The sequence below is a fragment of the Condylura cristata genome, unplaced genomic scaffold (genome assembly GCF_000260355.1).
Source record: "Condylura cristata isolate star-nosed mole 26May11 unplaced genomic scaffold, ConCri1.0 scaffold00001, whole genome shotgun sequence".
Lineage (NCBI taxonomy): Eukaryota > Metazoa > Chordata > Mammalia > Eulipotyphla > Talpidae > Condylura > Condylura cristata.
Window position 1 is genome coordinate 20378046 of NW_004567102.1, and position 24834 is coordinate 20402879.

General features: G+C 38.7%; 1 protein-coding gene across 1 annotated transcript; it reads right to left on the reverse strand.

Moving 5' to 3' along the window:
• Positions 1 to 1151: 1151 nt before the first annotated feature.
• LOC101634200 (poly(rC)-binding protein 1-like) lies at positions 1152 to 24459 on the reverse strand. Its single transcript, XM_012729876.1, is given in 5 exon segments — positions 1152 to 1264; positions 1267 to 1356; positions 1359 to 2152; positions 21405 to 21573; positions 24291 to 24459. Coding segments are annotated over 5 exon segments (1335 nt in total).
• Positions 24460 to 24834: the final 375 nt, after the last annotated feature.

Here is a 24834-nt window from a genome sequence, read left to right on the forward strand (position 1 = left end):
AAGTGAAGCAAACTGCTCATGAAAGGCAGTAGATGATCTCATTTACTTCCGATATTATTATGTGCATTGGGGAATCTTTACATTTTCTCTCACACACCCCCTCCCCCCCAATCATACTGTGCTGTGGATGTGAAAATGAACATTTCACAGGTTTTGTTATTCACTTACTGTCACAAAGCTAGTAACTGCAAGTGTGCAGTTTAAGACACAAGTTCTGCAAGATTAAGACCTGCGTTTGTTTAACATTGAAGTCCATTCTCTTGTCTTCATTTCAGACTCAATTCATTCTCTCTCCCAGCAAGCATTCAAGAAGAAGCCAGTTGATTACTGGGAAACTGTAGAAAGGTCTCTTGGGCCAAGGTAAAGGACTATGTGACTTGTAAGATTTCTGCCATGAATGCTGTGAAATCATCTCCATGTGCGAAATAAATTCTTAATACTCTCTTGCTTTAACTTAAGAATTGTTTACTTCTTAAGTTAAAACTTTTAAGTTCATGTTTATTTTCATGGACACTGTTTTTGAATTATTTTGATTTGATATTAAAAATGATTTGTCAGTTGCTTAAAGCATTTGTTTTTAGTGATTCTTTTTAATTAGGGATGAATATGCTGTTTGCATTAATAATAGCTTAGGGAACCAGAGAGGATTAAAAATAACCAAGCAAGAGAAGATTGTACATTAATGAGGACTAGAAATGGAAATAAAAATGCAGTCCAGATATAGAAAATGAAGACAGATTATATTTAACCATGTTTCAGAAAAACCTGAAAGACACACAAACTGAAGACCCAATAGCCTTTTTTAAACCAATCCATTTTTTAATTTTTAAATTCTTGACATTACAGAACTAAACTGAAATTTATTAACATTCTGCTCTTACATTTCTTATCGACAAACAGAAATAAATTTCATGAGCCAAAAAAACCAAAACAAAACTAAAAACTGAAAAAAGCTTATAAAACTAAATATGGATCCCAGCATTAACAGCTGAACAGAGAATGTGATTTTTTTAATTCTCAGCAGATGATAAAAATCGTGTAGAAACCGAACACTTAACAAATTATTTAAAAATCGGAATCACTGACCAGAAATTACACAGTTGGATCATGGGAAAACAGTAGAAAGGGGTTAAGAGTGAACCTACACCACTCTAGCTGTAACCCATGCCCTTCTCAGAGGAAAGCCTGGTATTGATTAGATACTGGGCCAGACTAATACTGGCAGCAGAACCAGTGATAGTTACCTGCCTACCAGAAGAGCCTTGACTGGATAGACAATTTTGATCTGGGCCCCAGACATCTGGTGGATCTCATTAATGTTGGCGCCTTAGCACCCGATTATGCAGCCAATTAAGTATTTGGAATGGTGAGTTCATGGATGGTTTGAGTAGATGCATCCAAACTTGCCCAATAGCCTTTCACCTCTGGAGAGCTGGAGTCAATTCCGGCGAATCCGGTCCCGCTGTGCATCATGGCAAAGTGAGACTGTTGTCTTGCCACCTGGTTCAGCTTGGCTAGATCAAGCTGAGGAATGGTGTGTTGTCCTTGAATCGAGTAGGCATCTAGTGCTGGTCCCTCCAGATCATGGGTCGCGTCGGGGTAGCCCGCTGAATCGCTGCAGCCATCTTGGCAGCCCGCGCAGACCAACGGAGAGCTAGCCGGCTTGGGCTGGTACGGAATGGTCATGACTGTTCCTTGCCGAGACTGGGAGAGCATCTCCAGCATGACCAGGCAGATCTGCTTAACACACTCGGTGACAGACTGCGGCATGCCAGCAATGGTAATGGCCGGGTAGGTGGAGTTGGGCAGCATATCCCCGGCCACCTGGACCTGGGCCTCGGTACTCTCACGGATCTCTGTGATCTTACACCCACCTTTCCCAATCAACTAGCTGAGTCGCACTGAGTGGCCCAGCCTCAGGGTGACTGGGAGCCTGCTGGCCGCTGTGCTGTTGATCATGGAGCTGTTGATATCTTTTTCCAGCTTGTCGATAATCACAGTGAAGGTCTTAAAGATGGCATTGGTGGGGCCGGTCAGAGTGTTGATTCTCTCCAGACAATTGCCCTCCAAGATGATGATCCTCCTGCCATTCTCCTCCCTGATACTTTTAACTGACTTCCCTTTCTTTTCATTGATGCTTCCTATTTCCTTCCTGATCACAGGGTGTTAGGCCCCTAGGGGCCTAACAAGGGGAGCAGAAACAATCATTTAGTCTACTTAATAATGTTTCGGTTTTAAAAGCATAACAACTCTGGGTTCTGGCTTTGCAGTTTAAGTGTGATGGATTTAGAAGAGTCCAGAAAACATTATTAAAGTGTTGGGGTGGTGGATGGAAAGTTGTATGAATTATGTACATTTGTCACATCAGTCCAGTAGTATGAAGGAGGAGCATTTCCAGGCTCACATCTCTCTAGATCTCAAGAAATGCCTTTCCTTTTTCCGTCAGGAAAGTAGTCATACATAATGCCCACTAGGTGGTGCTCAAATTACTGTACAGAATTCCATGACCTTTTGTAGAATGTAAGAATATTACATATCACATTCAAACGGCAGGGCATATTCTATGATTTGACCCTTACGGCATAAAAATTTCATATATTGTGAGAATCATGGTATTTTTTTTAAAGATTTATTTTTATTTAGTTGTGCATACAGAACTGAGGTACAGGCCAGAGGCGTCGAGAGGCTTCGCCAGAGACAGAGTGGGGAGCAGGACAGGCAGATCGATGAAATACACTGCTGAGGGGAGCAGCGGGCGCCTCAGGAGAGGTCTGCCACGCCATGTCGTCACCTCCGGGGCAGGCGGGGATCAAACTCATGCGGGCGGCTTTAGATTCAGATATAATTGGCACAAAACATCTTACAAATTTCAGGTGTACAACATAATGACTCAGTATTTGTATATTATCATCCTTGACTTATGGTAAAGTGACATCCTGGTAAATCCATTGTAAGCTGGAGAAACTGTTAAATCCAAATGTTCACCAGGAGCTGCAGCATGATGTTTTAGCTAGCCAAGCTCTGAGTATCATTGCATGGTATCCAGTGAATGTGTAGCACTTCCACCTTGTTAATTCAAAGCATGATAAGTCAGGAGTTGTTCTGTAATGCTAAGTGATCATCACAGTAAGTCTCCTAACATCTATCACATAGAAAATTAGGGCTAGTTTTGTGATAACATTTACCTTTAGTAACTTCATAATATGCGATAGAGTATATTAACTAGTCACCATGCTGTATATTAAATCCCCATAATTTATGTATTTTGCTATTGGCAGTGGGGGAGAGGAAGTGAAGGAAGACAAAGAGGATGGAGAAGAGGAGAGGCTGTGGTAGCAAGAGAAGACACATTCAGAAAGACTAGGAACATGAAGTAATAGATCAGTGAGTTCCAGGAAGTATGTGGTGAGAGTCAAGAAGTCACCATCATAGAGACTTAGTACAAAAAGAAGGTGAATGAGATCAGAGTGAGTCACTGCTTGGAAAATCAATTAAAATAGAAAGGAGAGGAAGGCAGATTCATTCTTCATTCAACATATGGTTGCAAACTATATATGCCCTACTCTGTTTCAGGACACAGCAGTGATCAAGATGGTAAAAATTCTGTCCTCCTGAAATTGAACTGTCTGGCAGGCAAGTTCTTCCTTTGTTCAACCTGTTTGTGTGTGAATCACCCAGAGAAGGAGAGAGAATTATTCACTCTTCAGATGTGTATTAAATAATTTATGGATGTCAGAGCTATAGGCCCCTGGGGATAAAGAATGAGTCTTTGCCTTTGAGGAGCTCACAGTCCATTGGGTGGAGCCAACCTGGCACTCCAACATCTGCAGTTCAGTGTGTTGTAGGAAAACACACACAGAAGAACATGGTTGGGAGTGTTGGGAATTTGCTTCTGCTTAGAAATAAAGTTGATGTCAAAGGACCATTATAGTGATTGTATCAGAGTAAATTCATTAGCACAGATTAATGATTCTGCCCATGGGGCAAATGCTTAAGGTGAACTATGTGCTCTTGAGCATTAGGAAGTGTCTACAATCCCAAATCCAAAATTTCCCCTATCACCCTGTGTGTGCTTTCTTATCTCTAGCTGGTAGCTACTAGAAATTCTTTCCATTGCCTGGACACTTTTTTATTATTTTGAATAAAAACATTATGTTGAAAGATACTTTATAAATAAATTTTGTAGTCTAATTTCTAGCTATTTTACCAGGGCTTTGTTGACAAAAACATAGAAATATCTGTGACACTCTGAGAGATGCATAAGACAGTAAATATGGACAGGACATTACTATGTTCTCAATTTCTTAATTTTTCATGTTTCCTGAATTTTGAGGAGTATATAGGGAAAAGACAAGCTATGATTGAGTTGGAGGGTCAGTCAAGAAAGGGTATTCAGCAATAGGGATGAGTAGGTAGCATTGTTGTGAACCAAGAAATGGAATAGGAGACCTCATCTGTCTATAGTGCTCTGGAACTCTGGAATAATTTGCCCTAATCCCTACTTATAATTACATTGATTCAATGAAGCAAATTAAAAAAAAAAAAAGTATGTATTCATTTTCAGTCCTTGCTACTTGCCAGATACCTGGCAGACTGATAGGCACAAGGGCATGGTCTGAATCACCTTTTAAAGATATTAGATTGTGGCCCTTCCTGGTGGTGCAATAGGTTAGGACACAGCACTGTAAACTAGCTGCGGCTGCTTCACTGTGAGTTCGATCCCTGGCCCTGGAGGTGACCCACATGGCACAGCAGACCTCTCCTGACCTGCTCACTGCTCCCCTCAGCAGTGTACTTCATTGATCTGCCTATTCTGTTCCTCACTCTGTCTCTGGTGAATCTTCTCACTGACCCTGCACCTCTGACTTGTACCACAGCTCTGTATGAATAAATAAATAAATCTTTAAAAAAAGATATTAGATTGTGACAGTTTAGAGTACTTGTGCTTTTACCCAAAGTGGTGAAATTATAGCACATGAAACTCTAAACTCAACTCTATGAAGACATAGTGCTTTCCAGAATAGCTTAAAATCATGTTTCTAATTCTGTGTTAAGAAGTACTTGAATTTGTAGAGGTTTTATATTGGGGAAACTACACATTAGAACTGGAAAATATTATTGCTTACTTTATTGGTCATTTTAAAACTCCTGGAAACTGTATTCTCTAAACCTGAAGGAAAAGGAAATCCCTGCTTTAGCCCTGCTCAATTTCCAGATGAGGTAGTTTGCTTTTAAGCTGTAGGAAAACTGCTCAGAGAACTACTGGAGAAGCTGAGGTAATGCTCAATAGTGCCAAAGAGAGCTAAGGGGCAGTGGCTGGGGTGAAGGACAGGTCACTGTCAGTGGGTTCTCACCCTGTGCACCATTGCAAGACCTCTCAGGCTCAGGGTCCAATAACAGGGCTTATTTAACAAGCAAGAGATTGGGAAAGGGAGTTTTTGAGGCTACAAGTGGATGGCTATCTCACTCCAATAGTGTCTCTGCTGTCTACAAGTCCTAAACTAAATCTGCTTGTGGAAGATGAGGTGACACTGCAGTAGCCCACAACAGTAGATTTCTAGGCGGCGAAAGTGTCCTATGTCTTTCACCCAGCATTCCCTAATAGTAGCATTTTACTTTCTATTTCTTTGTCAACATGTACTTAATCTCTGTTATATTTTCCACTAAGATTTCTAGAGTGACCACTAACTAAACTGTAAAACTGACCCATAGCACTGAGTCAGTGGACATTCCCAACTTGAAACACAACTGAGACACAATCTGAGCACAACTGTACTTGAGCAGGGGTCTTGCAGTCACAGCTCATTAGTTAGACGAGTAGGAAGTCTGGGCTTGAGCAGTGTGATGGGCAGGGAGGACCTTCTGTGCAGATGGGGTTTATAAAACACTGTCCTTTAGCCTGTTTGCAAGAGAAGCTGAGAGCATTATTTGCAAGTCTATCATCCTCACTAATATAGTGATGAATGATTGGCAAGTATTTTTCCTTATATTTTAAAGAGTAATAAAACTGAGTTTTGAGTTTCTGCATGATCTTGACCAGTGAAAACTCAGAGTCTGATTCAACATTTACTGGCATTACTCAAAGCCAATATTAATTGATTTATGTTTTGTTCCCAAAGTCCCAAAGATTTAAGATTTAACCCAAAGTTCCAGGTTAAAACTTTTTGTTCTCACAGATCCAAAGAATTTAAGTACTTACAGAAGTCACTATTAACAAAAGAAACAAACTCTCTTCAACCTCAGTCCTAGACTCTCTGCTTGTTCCATTTTACCTTTTCATGTGATTTCTATCTTCTAAAAACAACCTTAACATTTACTTACCCTCTCTTAGCGTCACTTTCGTGTATGTCATTTATACATGCACAAGTATTTTTGTAATTCTTATGTGTTGTACATTTTTTTGAAAGTAAGACTCTTTTTATTTTTAGTTACTGTATTATACTCAGCCCAGTAATTCCTGTTAATTGCTAAATTAATAGTTTTTAGTTTAAGTTTATTAGTTTTCCAAACTCTGCCTTAGAGAAATCATGGAGTCTCACAGCTTTAAGTACGTAAATTTTGTTGGGTGTCTCCATCTGCTTTTTAAATTCTTCTTCAATAACTCAATTTTACTGCAAACTCCCAAAGGTTAATATTTAAATAATCCTCCCTCTCTGTCTCTCCCTGTGAAGAACTGAACTGTGTTCCTTCCCCACTCAGATACTAGTTTTAACCCCCAATCTCTCAGAAGGCATTTAAAGAGGTGATTGAGATAAAATGAGGTTACACCAGTTACTATAATTGACTATATAAACTTGTCCTTGCGTAAGGAGGTAATGACACAAAAACAGAGGGAAGATCATGTGAAGAAACAGAAAATGGCTATCTACAAGCCAAAGAGAGACCTCAAGTTGAAACTCAGCTGGCATCTTGATTAGACTTTTCTCTGCAGGACTTTGAGGAAATTTATGTTTTACTCATTGTAACAATGAGTTTGGCCTTTGCTTTGACACTCTGAGAAAATCGATACAGTTCCTTTATATGAATTATAAACTGGAGTTCCCAATGCACCAGAACAATTCTGTCACTTACCAACCAACAACATTCTCTCAGGCATAAATACTTGGCGATCTCTTTTACAATTGCCAACATTCTCAACTCCTCTCACCATCATTGAATATTTGCTTTGTTTTCTTTCTCTTCCTTTAGTGGCATGGCTACTATATATATATATATTTTTTTTTTTGAGAAGTAAATGTTTGTTTTAAAGATCTACTTATTTATGCATACAGAACTGGGGTACAGGCCACAGGTGCAGAAGCAGTGAGAGGATTCACCAGAGCCAGAGGGGGGAGCAGAACAGGCAGCTGGATGAAGCACACTGTTGGGGGTAGCAACAGGTGGGTCAGGAAAGGTTTGCCATGCCATGTGGGTCACCTCCTTCGCCGGGGATCTAACTTGCACTGAAGTGGCTATGCCATGCTTTGCAGTGTTGCACCGTAAGCTGTTGTGCCACCAGAGAGGGCCCACAGCTATTATTCTAACCCACCTCAATATTGGGTCTTATTTAGTAGCCTCAACACATTTCTCTTTGTAGAGCAACCTTGGTATCCAATTTTTCTTTTATGTTATGCTGCCTTATATACTCTGAGTGCAACTCCCACTGAATGACAACCTGACCACATCTAGCCAACATTGTTTTCTTCTTAAGAGTGTCCTTTCTTCTCTTCTCCAAAACTGGTAATTTGCATATCTAGACATATAGCTTCATACCTTCTTGCTGATCTCTCATTTGACTTGTACTTTTTACTTTCACATATATCTTTGAACCTTCCTTGTCTCAACCCCCTAGTCTGTCTGTTCTGTTTCCATACCAGCTATAGTTTAATGTATTTATTAGCACTGAATATCCCCTATAGCCAAAGATGTGCTTCTCCACAAAGTAGAGCACATATACAGGAGGCAAGTACTGAAGCTTAACATGGGGTTTTGTGGTTCAGTCTCAATCTTTTTTTTTTTTTAATTTTTATTTATTTTTAAAGATTTATTTATTTGTACATACAGAACTGGGGTACAGGCCAGAGGCTCAGGGGCGGTGAGAGGCTTCACCAGAGACAGAGTGGGGAGCAGAACAGGCAGATCAACAAAGTACACTGCTGAGGGGAGCAGCGGGCGGGTCAGGAGAGGTCTGCCACGCCATGTGGTTTACCTCCGGGGCAGGCGGGAATTGAACTCATGTGGAAGTGGCTTTAGCTTCTCAGTGCAGTGCTTTAACCCGCTGCGCCACCAGGGAGGGCCCAAGATTTATTTATTTGTGCATACATACATAACTGGGGTACAGGCCAGAGCTGCAGGGATGGTGAGAGGATTCACCAGAGACAGAATGGGGACCAGAAAAGGCAGATCTACGAAGCACACTGCTGAGGGGAGCAGCGGGCGGGTCAGGAGAGGTCTGCCACGCCATGTGGATCTCCTCCGGGGTAGGGAGGATTGAACTCATGTGGAAGTAGCTTTCAATTCTTAGTGCTGTGCTTTAACCTGCTGCGCCACCAGGGAGGGCCTCAGTCTCAATCTTTTAATAGCTCTGTGACTTTGGGGAGAGTCATATAACTCAACTCAAAAGTGAAGATAATCATTTCACTTAAGTATCATGAAAAACTTAAATATGTGAAAGATTTTTAGTATTTGGTGTTTGTTGTTACTGTTCTAGACCTTGGTGTTTTTCATAATGTGTTTCTTTTCTTTTCTTTCTTTCTTTTTTTTTTTTGCAATGGTTCTATCTTCTCAGGCATCTGGTAAACTCCTCAAAGACCTGGATCATGGGTTATATATCCTTTCTGACTCCCCCAACACCTAGTTGCTATTTACTAAATATTGAAAAACTTAAAGCTAACTCCTAAAGTAACAGTAATGGAAAAAGCCTTAAATGAAGTGAGATTATATATTCTCCTTTATTTGACATGGTTATCCCAGCAAATTATCATAGCACCTTCTCACACTCAAAAGTGTGCTTATTTGGACAACAAAATGTATGATTCTCTTCCCCATTAAGTGACCCTGATTAAACAGAACCATAGAAGTTTGTTTTAGGAAGCTAAAAGGGCAAGCTTTCTCTGAAGAAAAAAAAAAAAGTTTAAAGATAAAGACTTGATTCTAAAAGTAAAGTTCTACTCAGGAGACTTTCAGCTAATGGGTATCACAAAGCCTGTGGATAAATTTAATTTCCTTGAATGTCTGGTTGTCAGGTAAGATAAACCAGCTGTACTTTACTGCAGTATGGCCAAGTTTAGTCTTTGAGTTTGACTTTTGGCAGATATGCTTGGAAGCTGTGTAGCTCGAAAAGCTATTAATCAAATTCTTAAAGTGTGTTTTTAAAAGTCAAAGCTATAGACTTTATTCTGATTTTAAATAGTTTTAAAAGATGTTTATTTATGCATACAGAACTGGGTACAGGCCAGAGGTGCAGGGGCAGTGAGAGGATTTACCAGAGACAGAGTGGGGAGCAGAATAGGCAGATCAATGAAGTACACTGCTGAGGGGAGCCGTAGGCGGGGCACAGGGATGAACTTGTGCTGAAGTGGCTTTAGCTTCTTAGTGCTGTGCTTTAACCCACTGTGCTACCAGGGAGGACCCAACAGTTTTTGTTTTTAATTACCCAAGTAATATGTGTGTAAGTTTGGTTGTGTCTAGTTAAAATTATATAAAGGTAAAGCAAGAATAAGCATCTCCCTCTTCATTTCTTATTTACCCAATCTGAGTTTTCCATATATAAACAAAATTTAACCAAAGCAATACTGAAAAAGACAGAGTATGTATAAATATTGAAAATAGTAAAATACCCTATAATGGTAAACAATTATTAATTCTTAATAAGTTAGTTCAAACTTTAAGGGAAACTATTTGATAAAATACATCAAAATGCCAGTCATACATATTTTTCACTAAAAAATTTCAGTCCAAAGAAATAAGTAGATGAGTAGTAAAAAATGTATACACAGGCCCTCCCTGGTGGCGCAGCCGGTTAAAGCACTGCACTGAAGAGCTAAAGCCACTTCCACATGAGTTCGATTCCTGCCTGCCCCGGAGGTGACCACATGGTGTGGCAGACCTCTCCTTACCCACCCGCTGCTCCCCTCAGCAGTGTACTTCGTCGATCTGCCTGTTCTGCTCCCCACTCTGTCTCTGGTGAAGCCTCTCACCGCCCCGAGCCTCTGGCCTATACCCCAGTTCTGTATGCATAAATAAATAAATCTTTAAAAAAAAATGTATACACAAAGATATTCATTACAATGTAATTTGTAATCTCAGGAAAATCTAGATGTGAATTAATGGTATCATTAATAGGAAATTGGTGAAATACACTATGATAAGTGCAAAGGAGTACTACGGAATAATGAAGATAATGCAGTGCTACAGTTATTAATAGGGACAGAGATTACAACAAACTATGTTAGTAAATGAACAAAAACAGACTCAGAAGTTTATATAACATGATCACATTTATACTGTATATAAGCATATATAAAATATATAAACACACATAAATAAACTGTAAGCATTTGTGTATACCTATTAAAAAAAAGTATGTGGAGAGAAATAGTTTAAAAAAGCCAGTAGCAGTTATTTCCAAGTAGTAGTGTTAGGGCTTTTAACTTTCTGTTACTTTTTATGTCAACTTAATTTTTTATAATAAAATATGCTTTCATAATCAGAAAAATAAAACTTACTTTTTGCTTTAAAAATTAGTAGAATTCCAGTTTTCAAACTACATTTGTAAGTCATTCATTTAAAAAGCTGCTTATTTTTTTCTTCCCAGCTGGTGTAAGGAAATGCTGCTAAAATTGTTGGTGCCAATAAATACATCTTCATGTTAAATACTTCTATATAGTGAATCAAGATTTTTTTTTTTATCATTAAGAATTGCATTTTATAAAAGTAGTTCAAATGAGGAACATCTGATCCAGTATTTAAATGTTTAACCAGTAGCAAGCAACTATTTTATTTTGGAGTGGGTTAGTATCTTTTCTGCCAAAAGAAACATTTGGCATAAGAAAAAGCCAATATATATTTGGTTCATAGCATTTTGTGATTTAATGAGTTAGAATTATAATTTTTAGTTTTGTTTTTAATGAGCTGATTGATTTTAGAGAAATAAAAGAAAAATTCATGGAAGGTATAAATAAAATACAAAAATATTTCAGAACTGTTTCTTTCCTTGTTTTAAATTTCTCCCTTAGTGGCAAACCTTAATTGCCAAATTCCTGATCTCATTGCCATATGACTAGGTCCACTGGTCCCATAAGTTCTCATTTATAAAGTTAACTATATCATCTACCTATAGGCTTACCATCTTCTCTGTGGCTCGCTGACATATTGAATAGCAAAATTATCTTCCCCAGATCCCAGATTAAAATAACCTGTAAATTTGGATAGAAAAAAAAAGGGGGGGGGGAGAGGGAATAGGAACAGGATAGAAGGTGTGTGTGTGATTTCTGTGAATTTCAGAACCAAATTAATGTTTCACTTGTTCAAAAAATAAATAAAATCAACAAAATGGATGGGATATGAAATGACTTAATTAATGGTAGCAAATGAATCTAACTATATGACAATGAACAACAACTATAATGAAGGGCATGGAGAAGAAAAGAAATAACTTTACTAGATTTGAAAAAAGAATTTTCAGTATGTGCTCTAACGTGAAAAGACATCTTGTCTTTCTACAAATAGAAAAACACATAATAGAATTGTACTTACAGAATTGTATGGGAATATTTTGCTCTAGTTAGTAAGTTTTTTTTTTTCAGGGATCTAATGTGCAAATTCTGAATCTATTTCATCATATTAGAGGACTGAGCAAGCAATTTAAGAGCTTCAAAGGCAACAAGAACCTGTGGATTAGAGCTACATTTTACTATTGGGAGAAAGGAGTAAATTTTTAAACAAAAGCAAGGGAGAAAGGCAGAATGAATCTTCTGATGATGGAGCTATCATTTTGAACTGTGAATTCAGCCCATAAGCCCACGTGGTGGTGTGCATGTCATGTATCCAGCATGTTTTCTCAGTCACTATACAGAAAGGACTGAGGATCAGTGACACTGCAGTAGCAACAAGCTCATCCAGTTCTCAGCTCTTGATTTTTAAATCCCTTAAAGGAAGTCAGGGCTCTTTTGAGAAGTTTTTGATACTGGGGTCAAGAAAAAAGAGTTAAAGATGACTCTGCAGTATCTTATGGTGCAAAAAATTAGAAAAATGCATAAAAACCTAAGGGGACAAATTGAAAGGATCTAAGAGCTATTTGAGGGAGTTCTTACATTCATTGGTGGAATTTTGCTTTATTTGAGCAAAAGTAAGAATAGTAATAGGTGTTAACTCATATAATAAAATGTCTATGAATTCACATAGCTGTAAATAGTAGATTTGCAATCAATGAATATAGAAGAAATGACAAATAGAAAAATTATTATTTGAAAAGATTACATTAATAATTGTTGCAGACAAAATCATCAATGGATGCTAAAATTAAAAGTAAAATGATAGGACCAAGAATAGTCTCAAATATGTCCCTTCACCCTCGGTAATTACAAAGGGAAAATTAGTAACTTTATGTTTACAACATTTACATTTACAAGTGCAAAATCTACATTACATTGTTAAGCTTCTAAATCTGTCTAGCAGATGACATCTTAACGAAGAGAGAAAAGTCTCATCATAGGTAATGAGACATATCAACATCAACTGTCTCCTGACATAATGTACTGAGAAAGACATGCATCTATCAAGAATGTACAACCTGAACTTAATTAGACAGAAACATGCGAAGTCTGTAAAACAACAGGTTAGTCTCTTTCAAGAATATTAAAATATTCAGGAACTTGCCATAGAAAGAAGAGCTAGGAAACATGACACATGGTATGATCTTGGGTGAGAAAAGATTAGAGGGACAATGCCTTTGTGGACAGCAGATAGGGTAGGTATGTTTGGCACTATTTTTTTATAAACCATTTTTTGTAAACCTGAAAGTATTTAAAAGTAAAATGTTAAAACAAAAACAAAAACAAAAAAAACCCTGAACATTGGATTCTGTTAAAAACATACCATATCTTGGGCACTCCCTGGTGGAGAGCGGGTTAAGGCACAGCACTAAGAAGCTAATGCCACTTCCGCGTGAGTTCCATCCCGGCCAGCCCTGGAGGAGGTCCACATGGCACAGCAGACCTCTCCTGACTCCCCCAACTGCTCCCCTCAACCTTGTACTTCGAAGATCTGCCTGTCCTGTTCCCCAACCTTGTACTTCGAAGATCTGCCTGTCCTGTTCCCCACTCTGCCTCTGGTGAATCCTCTCACCGCCCCTGCAGCTCTGGCCTGTACCCCAGTTCTGTATGCACAAGTAAATAAATATTTAAAAAAAAATACCACATCGGCTGACTGTATTTTGTGCTAAGGGTATGACAAGACCAGAGCGATGAGGGCTGGGTATATGGGGGCCCAGTGGGTAGGGAGTTATCTGATCTCCAGTCATGGCAGAAAGTGGAGAGAAAAGGGACTAAATCCTTCTTCTTTTGAGTTTTGTTACTCTACCATCTTTCCTTTTAACGACTGCTTCCAAAGCTGGAACTCCTGTTGGTCCTGAGCTGAAAACATCAGGCACAATGATCTTAAAGATGGGAGATATGGCTTTCTGCTTGATAATTTGAAATCATTCATCGTAAGAATAAAGAGAAAGACTGCCAGTTAAAATCTGATTTCCTGAACATGGATACTGCTAAGGAGGAATTCAAGCGAAAAGATGTTTGTCAGTTGTTGATTATAAGAGTGTTGTAGTCAAGACTGAATTAAGACTGAATCCTGATGCAATTCTAATTCTACTTTCTGTTCTCTCTTCCACAGTACCCACTCAAGAAAGACACTTCAGAAGACATTCCCAGTAACTATCCCGAAAGTCAAAAGCTAAGGTAGTATTCTCAGTCTCTACCGTTGGGGGGGGTGTCTCAAGATTCTTCTAAATGTGAACGGAGTTTACTTTTAAATCTGGCCCACCAATTATGATGAAAATGCAAAAAATTTCAGGAAAAACACTTTATGTCCTAAATAATTTAGCTATTATTTAGATTAGTTTTTTGAGGAGAGTTACATTTGAATATATATAAATTGGAATATATAGATGTTTATCTCTCTATCATCCACATTACTTAACTTTTGAATTTTTAAGTGTTTCATATAAGTACATACTTGATTCATTAGCCAGCATTGTGGGCTTTTCATTTTTTTTTCTTAGCATTTTTGTTTGATATAACTAATGTAATTGTATTAAAAAATTTTTTTGTGATCAAAAATTAGTGGAAATTATGGCAATTGTTTTATACTTTTCTGCCCATGTTTTATTTATTTTTAATACTGTATTTCTTTTTTAATGAGGTTAATGTTGGTTAATAATACCCTTGTACTTTTTTATGTGTTCCACTAATTTCAAGGTAACCATTGAATTTTAAATAGTATATTAACAACTATATATCTAACAACTGTATGTCTGTATGTTGCTTGGTCACTCATATAGGGCTAAGAGATAAATATAAAAACTGTCTTCAAAATGAAAAAATATTATCTTTATCTCGCAAAGACAGAACTACCTTAGTATTGTGTAATACTATCAGAGTTAATGGTATTTCAAACAACCTTGAGCATGTTGGAAGTGCTGTTAGATAACAACACTGTTTAAGGGAACTATTTTTGGGAACAAAGTAAACACTAAAGTCCAAGTCCTTATAATCCTAAGGCAGTGGATTCTAGAAATAACTCAGTCATAAAAGTCCATTATCTCAAATTCAGTTGTTGAAGCAGACACTAATAATTGATCAAAAAAAATCTTCAAGTAAAAGTTGATTTAAAATATCTAAATCTGTCAAAATCTTTTAAGTTACTATGGTTAACATAAATCAAAAGCTTTACTGTTATTCTAGTTTCTGATTAGATTAATAATCCTCAAATTTGAGTAACAAAAAGAAGTCCTTAAGACAAAATAACCAAAAAATGATCAAGGATATTTAGAGTTAATGTGTATCATTTTGATGTCATTGTTATTGTTATAATAGTTTCTAAATACTAATAGTTTAAGCACGTTAGGATTAATATTCTTTTACTCCTGGCAGAGATGGGACCTGCATAATCATTGTAGCTTCTCACAGTACATTACTTAATGTTTCCTCTGTTAATCATTCTTTATGATGCTCTTTGATTACTTATGCAACCTAGGATAAAACCCAGAGGTGTGGGGAATTTTCCCTCATGTCCTGATAACATTTTGATGTTAGAAACTGCTAGTAGCTAGTCATGCTTACCAACACATTGAAAGCTAAACATATCATTTCAGATGATCACAGGATACCAGTGGGATTGACATCACATGCACTGACACTGGAGTCATATAGCATTACTTGGAAATGACAGTCTTCAAGATGACACAGGATATGCTTTACATTCAACATTCTAAGATAGCTTATTATAAAAGTGGGGGAAAAATGACAAGTAAAAAAATAGCAATTATAGTTGAATGAGGGAACCCCAGATATTTAAGTGGTTTGAGAAATCCTGGATTAGATCATATAAATGAAATTGCTTAGAAAAACACAATATGCTCCACAAATGCCAATGTCATTATTATTAGAAAACAGATATGATTGGAAGAGTCTGGATTTAATTTAATATTAAAACGATTGGAGTAACTCTACACAATGAGAGAAAATACTTACAATTAGCTAAGGTCATTAAAGTTTCCAGGAAAACAGATTCTCCTCTGCCTCTAGTGGAAAAGTCCAACCTAATAACTCCTGGGGGAAGACTGACCTTGATTCTAAAAGTTGCCTGTGTAGCCTGAGCATGTGTGTGGGCTGGATGAGGAGGCTGCAGTGTTGAGGAGAGAATGGAGCCTGCCTGGGGCACTTGACTTGGGGGCCTGTAAAATGGGCAGAGAGGCCTGAAAAGATTGAAAGGCCCATTAAAGTGGAATCCCAAGGAAATACTGTGTTGCTTCTGAAAAACAGGCCCTGAGATACTTATTCCTGTAGGGAAAAAATCCTGTTCCTTTTAGACAAATGGGTCCTTGGCTAACAGATAATGTTTTGCTGTTCTCAGAGAAGAAATTGCAGATGAGGTGATTCCACACATATTAGGAAGTTCCTTTTTCCCTCTGGATTTAGGGATAACCCTAAATATTGATCCTAAAGTGTTTAGATTGGTCAGAGTAAGGTAGAATTATTATTATTATTTTATTTCCATTTCTGATGCATAAAAAAATTTTCTAGCTATGAATGCTAACTTTTGGTCATGAGCACCGTTCAGTCACGTGTGATTTAATCTTGGCATCATAACAAGGTCATATTTATACCTACTTCAGTTTCCAAAAGTCAGCCAACTGAGAGAAAATATTTTGATCAGCAATTTCATTGGGAAAGCCAAAATCCAGAGTGAAAACACATCTTCTGTGAAGGATTACATCATAAAGTGTATGAGAGCCCATCTGGAATTAGGGATGAACTGAACAGAAGAGTTCAATTCAGTTCAGTAGACAGATATGGAACATCTACTTTGAGCCGGAACTGTGGCTAAGGCGGAAGTTTAAAAATCGAAGAAATTGCTTGGTCTCAAGGACCTCATGGTTTGTTAACCAGTCTTGTGTTAAAAATTCAAATACTTGGAGTAGTTTGAGCCCACGTAACAACTGATGTTCAAGATCTACTTGGATTTATTAGAAGTAACCAACTAACTTTAGAAATTCCCAGCTGGCAAGTTACCTGGCCAGTACCCTGAGAAATGTCAATCTTCATAGAACATAAAGCAAAACTGTACTAAGCATAAGGGTAGTTCCTTGATTACTTAGATTTTCTTATACCCTGTCTCTTCACTTAAATTTCTTTTAATACAAATAAGATGAGTTTAAGCAAACAGGTCTAGCACCAGATTTAATTCAGCTTCAGTTTAAATAGTGAAAGAAAACTAAGGGACTTTCTGCTAGATTTCAGTCACCAAGTTGGGTTGTATGTTTATCCCAAACAGGTCTTTGCTTTCAGATAGCATGGACAATTACTATTGTAGTGAAATAAATTCTGCCAAGAAAATTAATCTGACACAGAGTAATAAGAGTTATGATGCATTAGGTAATTATCTATACAGCATAAGTGATGTTCTAGAGTACCATCATTTAAAAATTATTTCCACGTGGTTAAATCAAAGTCAGATTTTTTCCTGGACCCTTTTTAGTCTCCTCTATATGAACAACACCAAAAGTAAACAATTTTACTAGTACTATGTTCATAGTGAAATACATTTTATGTCCTACCCTACTCCTACAAACACCAAATGTATAAACTCAAAGAAGAGATATTGGATTTAACCTCCTATAGTTCCTATCCCAGTAACATAACTATTTCACTTAAGCCCACCTTGATTGCATTGTCTCTGTCTTATGCATTGTTACCTAAGCCCACAACTTTGCAGTCTCTGTAAAAAAAAAAAACAACTTTAAATTACCCTAATATATTTTTTAAAGATTTATTTATTTATGCATACAGAGCTGAGGTACAGGCCAGAGGTGCAGGGGCCGGTGAGAGGATTCACCAGAGACAGAGAGGGGAGCAGAACAGGCAGATTGAGGAAGTACACTGCTGAGGGGAGCAGCGGGTGGGCCAGGAGAGGTCTGCCACGCCCTGTGGAACACCTCGGGGCAAGGATGGAACTCTTGCTGAAATGGCTTTAGCTTCTCAGTGCTGTGCTTTAACTGGCTGCACCACCAGGGAGGGCCCAAATCAGCCTAATTTTGACTGTGCATTCTGCTCTTGCTGTCTCTTCCTTTCACCGTAGGCCTGGATCAGAAATCTGTTGTTGGCTTCACACTACACTACTCCAATGAGACTAGAACATCCACTTCTCTGTGATCCCCCCTAGGAGATCTAGGGTACTGAAAAGCTTCAGTTATGAGAAGCTGATTGGGAGGCTCAGATGATCACTCTACCATGTTATTCCAGCTAGGGATGGTTTAAACTGGCAAGTGAGGGTGAGAACTTATGCAAGTGGTGACTTAGTAAAAAAGACCTGTGGATCTTGGCATCTGAGTGGTTCAGATACAGGAAGATGGGTAGACAAGGATGAGGACCGGTATTGTCTGTGAGCCCCTGGTTCTAGTCCATGGACAGAAATGGCACATGTGTATCTGCCCTGTAGGAAACTTCCATGTCTAGCCTTCAGCTGCAGTCCATCTTCTAGAATCCCAGTCCCCATTACAAAGTCACCTTTGCCCAGGGTCCAGTAGGGAAAGGAAGGTGAAAGCATCTGGGTTTTGTAGGGTTTGGAAGTGGAGATAAGAGGATGAGTGGGGGAAGAATTAGGAGTGAAAATGATTTCAAACATTTTCCTATGGCTCTCAATGGGGAGAATGACAGATTGTGCCTTTCTGTCTCTTGGGTTGTCCCTGCTGTGTTTATTCCTTTCCTTTAAAAATTTTCACTGTCTAGGTGTGTATGACTGAAAGAAGAAAAAAGACAATTATTTACATATTTACTATTGAACATAATATGCATTAGAATAGTACTAGAATCTTCGAAGTATCACGCATCCCCAACAAGCACCCTCCTCCCTCCTCTGAGTTAACCACAATCTTTAACTGGGTATTAATTAGTCCCTTTCTCTCTCTCTCTCTTTTCTGCCTGGTCTGTGTTTCCCTGAAAAATATATTATCTCACTTGATCTTTGGTTTTTATATAAATGCTGAATTGTTTCTGTCAGTATCCAGCAAGGATAGAACATACATTCAAAATTAGGCTAATTTAAAGATTTTTTTTTTTGCAGAGACCGCAAAGGTGTGGGGGTAGATGACAATGCACAAGACATAGAGAGTGCAATCAAGGTGGGCTTAAGTGAACTAGTTACATTAATTGGTAGGGACCTGACAGGTGAGGTGGAGGGAGCTGGTACCAGATGTGGAGGAAGGGTGTCAGAGTCATCCACCTTGAGAGGTGCAATGATAGATTCTTAGGGGTCACCTAGGGCAATAAATAATGGATCTCACTTTCTTCTCTTCCTGCTTGGGCTCTAAATTGATGTAAGATGTTTTAGAAACAGAGGCACAAGAACACATAGCTGAGGCACTTACAAGTCAGGTGTAATTCAGTGTAGTGGATGAGGCTCAGTAGGGCAAGGGGCAGAATGGAAGATGTCCAGCATATAGATTAATTATTTTATGATGTACTTTTTCAGTTAAGTGTTTGAGATTCAGCATGTTGATATGTTTAATTGAAATTATTCATTTTCAAACTATTTTTTAAAAATATTTTTCGGTGGAATTATTTATAATTTATTTACCTGTTTTTCTGATGATGGGTATTTTCCAGTTTTTACTGTCCCAGTGTTGTTGTGAACATCCTTGTTAATGTTTGTTGATATTTGTGTACCAAAATTTGTCTGGAGAATATAATTACAGAGAATTACTGCAGTGGGACAAAAAGTGAAATTTACCAGATGAGGTCAGATTGTTTTCAAAGTAGTTGCATCAGTGAATCTTCCTATCTGAAGTATATGAATTCCTTCATATTAAAGTGCTTGGTATTTTCAGATTAAACATTTTTGGCCACCTGGTGGGTATAGAATATTATTATTTCACTGTAGTTTTAATTGCATTTCCACTAATTTTCATACGGTTATGTCCTGATGATGGGTAGGAGACTTATATTTCCTCTGTTGTGAAATACCTGCTCAGGATTTTTTCCTCCTTTTTTCTATTGTGTTTTAATCTTATTATTGTATATAATACAAATCCTATGATAATCATATCTGACAACTTTGCAATTTGCAAATCATTAAAAATGTATATTTTTGTGCTTTTTAAACTTCTTTACTTTATTGTAATTAAAATGATCAATCCTTTCCTTTTTAGCTTGTTCTTCTTCAGGAAATTGAGATCCAATATTCTTAACACAAAATTTGTCATTTTAAGTGTATGGCTCAGTATCATTAAGTATATTTACACTCTTGTACCTCTATAACCACTATACTAAAAAGCTTATACCTTTTCTTAACATTATGTTTAAGATATTTGTTTTAAATCTTTCAAGCTTTGCCTTTCACTTGTAAGTCACTTATGCAAACAAGAGTTATGGTGTAGGCCAGAGGTGCAGTGGGGGAGGTGAGAGGATTCACCAGAGACAGGGGGAACAGAACAGGTGGATCTATTGAAATACACATGTTAGTCCTTAAAAATATCTGGAATTTATTTTTCTGTATAGTGGCAGGTAAAAAATGCATCACTCCCATAGAGAGAGCCATTGTCTTAGCATCATTTAGAATTGTACATTGTTTCTCCATTTATTGTATTGTGGATCTGTTGTAATGCAGGCTTCTTCATAGCTATAGGTCCACTTCTGGGTTCTCTGCTCTGTTCCATTGGCTGATTTGTCTTGTACCAATATCAATATTGTATTATATACTATGGAATAGGATAAGTCTTCCATCTGAAATACTACTCTCCTAAAGATATATACTACTAAATCCCTAAATTTCTTCTAGCCTGCATTCTTAGTCAATCTTTCTTGGCCAACCATTCTGAAATTTCAGTACCTCTTCCAAAAATTCTATATCCTTCTTGCTTAATTTTTCTATTTAGAGACGATTATATAACACTAATATGTATCCTTCTCTTGTTTATTGTCTCTCCTCACAGAATATACAGCTTATGAGGGCAGGTATTTTGGGCTGTTTTGTTACTTGTATCTTCTGTTCAAAAACTATTGCTGGCACTTAGTAGGTGATCAATTAGTATTTCTGGAACCAACCATATAATGATATACGCAAGGCTAACTTGTGTAGGGGCAGTGACAGGATTCATCATAGACAGAGTGGGGAGCAGAACAGGCTGACTGACGAAGTACACTGCTGAGGGGAGCGGATGGGTCAGGAGAGGTCTGCTGTGCCATGTGGATCACCTCCCGGGTTGGGGATCAAACTCATACTGAAGTGGCTTTAGCTTCTTAGTGCTGTGCTTTAATCCACTGTGCCACCAGGGAGGGCCTGTGCTTACTTTTAGAAGTATGCTTTTCCACTAGTTCTCTTGCTCCTTGATGCCACACTAATAAAAAAAAAAATCTGAATCAAAGGGAAAATAAACAAGATGCTTGTCTTGGTTTCTTCCCCAGCCAGGTCCCAAAGGAAGACAGGGATGGAAAGGGTGAAGGCATCAGCTGTTGGCTGTCCATGCATTAGGTTTCCTGGGTCAGCTGTCCTGCTGGAAATGCCCCCTGTTCACCTGCTTTCCAGGACAGGCAGAGTTGGTAGACCTAGAGTTTTTAGCAACCTCACTGTGGAAGAAAACTTACCACAAATTTGGTTTTTAGGGTGACACACCCTGAACAAGGGAAGAATGAACACTCTCATTGACTTACCAAGCTTTGTAACTAAAATCTCCACTGCAAGTATGAGTATGGGGCAGAACTCCTGGAGCCCGTAGCTTCCTACGGATGAATTCCTGGTGGGACAGCCTGTGGTTGGCAGGCACAGAACTGAGAAGTGATGGAAATTCTGTCAGAGAAGGTACTCTGTGCTTATTACAGGCTAAATGGGGGAGCCAAGTCATTTTGGAAGGAATGTGTATGAAGTTTCCAGATGAAAATTTGAAGTTTTATAGGTTTGGGTCACACTTGATTCAAACCATCTGTTGAATGTCAAGCTAAAACCAGCACTTTTTCATACATTTTACATTTACATCAATTCAGTACGGTAAATATCTGTTTAGGGCCATTGAGTGCCAGATAGGGGAATTCAAAAATTAATGACACAGTGGTCCTTATGTTTGAGATGCTTAAGATGTAGTAGAAGTAAAAGCTGTGTGTTTATATTTAGTTTCCTCTTCCTGATGGGGAGGCTGGAATCTGCAATTTACATGCCACATGGTTGCTAGGGCTGAACCCGTGTCAGTCCATTTTTGTTGATGAAATAAATACATGAAAGAGCTTCCAAGGCTTTACTAAATCTGGCTACTGAAATACATGACATAATCATGCATGTGTGGTACTGTGATGTGGATTCAGATAGCAATTACCTTAGGACACAGAAAATACTCTTTATAGTAATGGAGGCACCAAAATACCGAGGCATTAAACAAACAATAAAGATGCTGTCACAAATTCTTTTGTTCCCTGGACTTAATTGATTTTTAATATGATGGAAAGGCAGCTATTACTTGGGCTGCCTAGCAGAAATGCTATTTAGTAAGATATTGGGAATGTTAAACATGAGCCTATTTTTCCAGTTCTGAGACATTATGTCATCTTTTGGTTTGGAAGTTGCTATTGGTGGTGTAAATGATACGGTCAAGCTTTTACACCACTGTCCTCTGTGGCTATCACCTGCGGCCTTGATTGTGCTAATGCAGGAGGCACTTGGCATGGGCACAGGGCACACCTGTCTGATGGTGGACACCTGAGTATGGTGTGGGCACACGTGAGTGTGCACAACTGAGCCTGGAGGCGGAGGCTATAAGGGCAGTGGAGAACGGCTATGGCTACGAGGGGAAGAGACCACAAGTGAACACCAGAGATGTTGTGGCCGTCCTTCTACCAAGGGCCTCGGCACTTGTGTGCCATGGCCTCTCTATGCACCTATGTGTATAAATGATTTGGACTTGGCACTCCCGCATGACTTGAGACACTGGCCCAAATCACCAGGTGGCAGGGGATGCCTAGGTAACCACTGACTGATTGTGTGGTCAGGGTCTGAGGTGGTCTGGGAGTAGCTTGAAAATTACACCAAGCGTCTGCGCAGAACATTTTCCTTGTATTTGTAGTACATGTCCCCCTCTGTTCCCTATATAATTGATACCCGTTGATCCCTTTGAAGTCCTGTTTACAGTAAAGATGAATACTCTTTGTTTCTTTGGGATCCCATTTCTCCTGCCATTGTCACATAGTCAGTCATGCTTTTTCACTATTACTAAATAAATAGCCAGAGGGCTGTTTACTGGACAGCAGCATCTTGCCTTGCAAACCTGCTTCATGACTCGTCTCTCAGCTCGTCCGTCTCTCAGCTCATCCCCTGGGACGTGCTGGTGTGTCTTTAACCACCACAGAGAGAGGTAAAAGAGAAAAGAGTAAATATTTGTGGGGGCTGGAAGGCCTGCCAGCCTCCTGAGCCCCAGTCTGCCTGCTCTGTGCCTGGTTGCCTCAGTATACTGTGGTGGGCACTTGAGTGATCACAAACACAAAAGGGCCTAACTGAAAAAGAGCTTAACATCTAGAGGTGCTAATATTCCTAAGGAGTTGCACATGTATTCACAACCCTTTTCAATTAGTGTACAATTTTTATTTTATTTTATTTTATATAGGTGCATTTTTTTGAGAGGTGAATGGATAAAATCATCTAGTGGTTCATGTTCCCAAAAGATTAAAAACTTTTCAGGTAGAAGAATATACCTTTTGAGAGTATCATAGCACATGAAATTACAAAGAGCCTTGGGAGTGAAGAGCAGCCCAGGTAGAATCAGCAAAGGCTCAGTTGAATGGAGGAAGGCAGGATTCTAAAAGGAGGGAGGGCGTAGTACTCCGAAATACTGAGATCACCAACAAAAGAGACACAAAGTGGGGAAGTATAAGGCCTTATAAGGGAACAGCTGGTAGGTTAGAGTGTAAACTGGAAGGCAGCTGTAGGTGATCAATCTTGGGGCCCTGCTTTGTGAAAGTTTTAAATATTTATTGAATGATTAAAATAGAACATTAAAAATACCTTCAAATGTTCCTCTGTTCTACTCCACTGCCAATATTTAGTTGTCACTAATATAAACACTCTTATATTTGTGGTAGACTGTCTTAACTGTCCGAAGAAAAATTAAACCTATTGTAGACAAAAGAGCACTGGCATTTAAAATTAAACGTGATGCAATTTAAGACCAGATTGAGGATAAAGCCAAGGAAAGTTAAATGGAAATGAGTTTATTTCAGAGAGGCTGTTCTGCACTTAAAATTCTGGTGATGGATGACATCTGCCCAGATTGGACTAATGAGGACAAGGATACAGTGGGTATTTGGGGGAGTTCAGAAGGCAGCCTCCTCAAGCGGTCAGAAGCATCGTAGAAGAATGCAATGATGGTCCTCCTACAAGGTGGTCAATGGCAGGTAGTTGCTGTGATACTCAACATTGTTTCAAAATGCTTTGCATTTCTAAAAACTTGCACATCTCACCATATTCTTCACCGCGGATGACTTGCCTTATTAGAGCCTTCTACTGACACACTTGTAATGAGACATCTCCCCCTAGAGGCCACAAGTGAGGTTTACTTCTAGCTCTAGAAACTCGCAGAATCCGAGAGGCCAAGTAGCTGCTTACACTGGCTTTTGGGGGTTCGCGGTCCAAAAGCCACACCTTTGCTAGTGTTTTCCACTTATTAGACCTGAGCGATTCTATTTTCTGTCTAGCCCGGGACAGTTTTTGCGTGTGTGCATACATTCGCTTGGCACATTCCAGCTATCTTGCTGGGGACTCTCCATGAGGAAGTGTGTATATGTGTGTGTGTGTGTGCGTGTGTGTGTGTGCGTGTGTGTGTGTGTGTGTGTGAGAGAGAGAGAGAGAAATGAAATCAATCTGTACGTGTGGAGTTTGCCACCTGCGATCCCAGCAAATGCCTATTCGTTCTCCATTCCTACCCCGGGAGAAAACGATCAGTGACAGTCCTGTAGTCAAAGAGCTTCGTTTTCCTATTTCAGAAAATCTAACTTTCCCAAGCCAAATTATATTGCTTTACTCTCTGCCAGTGTAAATTTTTGTCACCAACATTCCAGCACCTTATATCAACCGTCAGAAGCTACTGCGTCAACCTGCAGG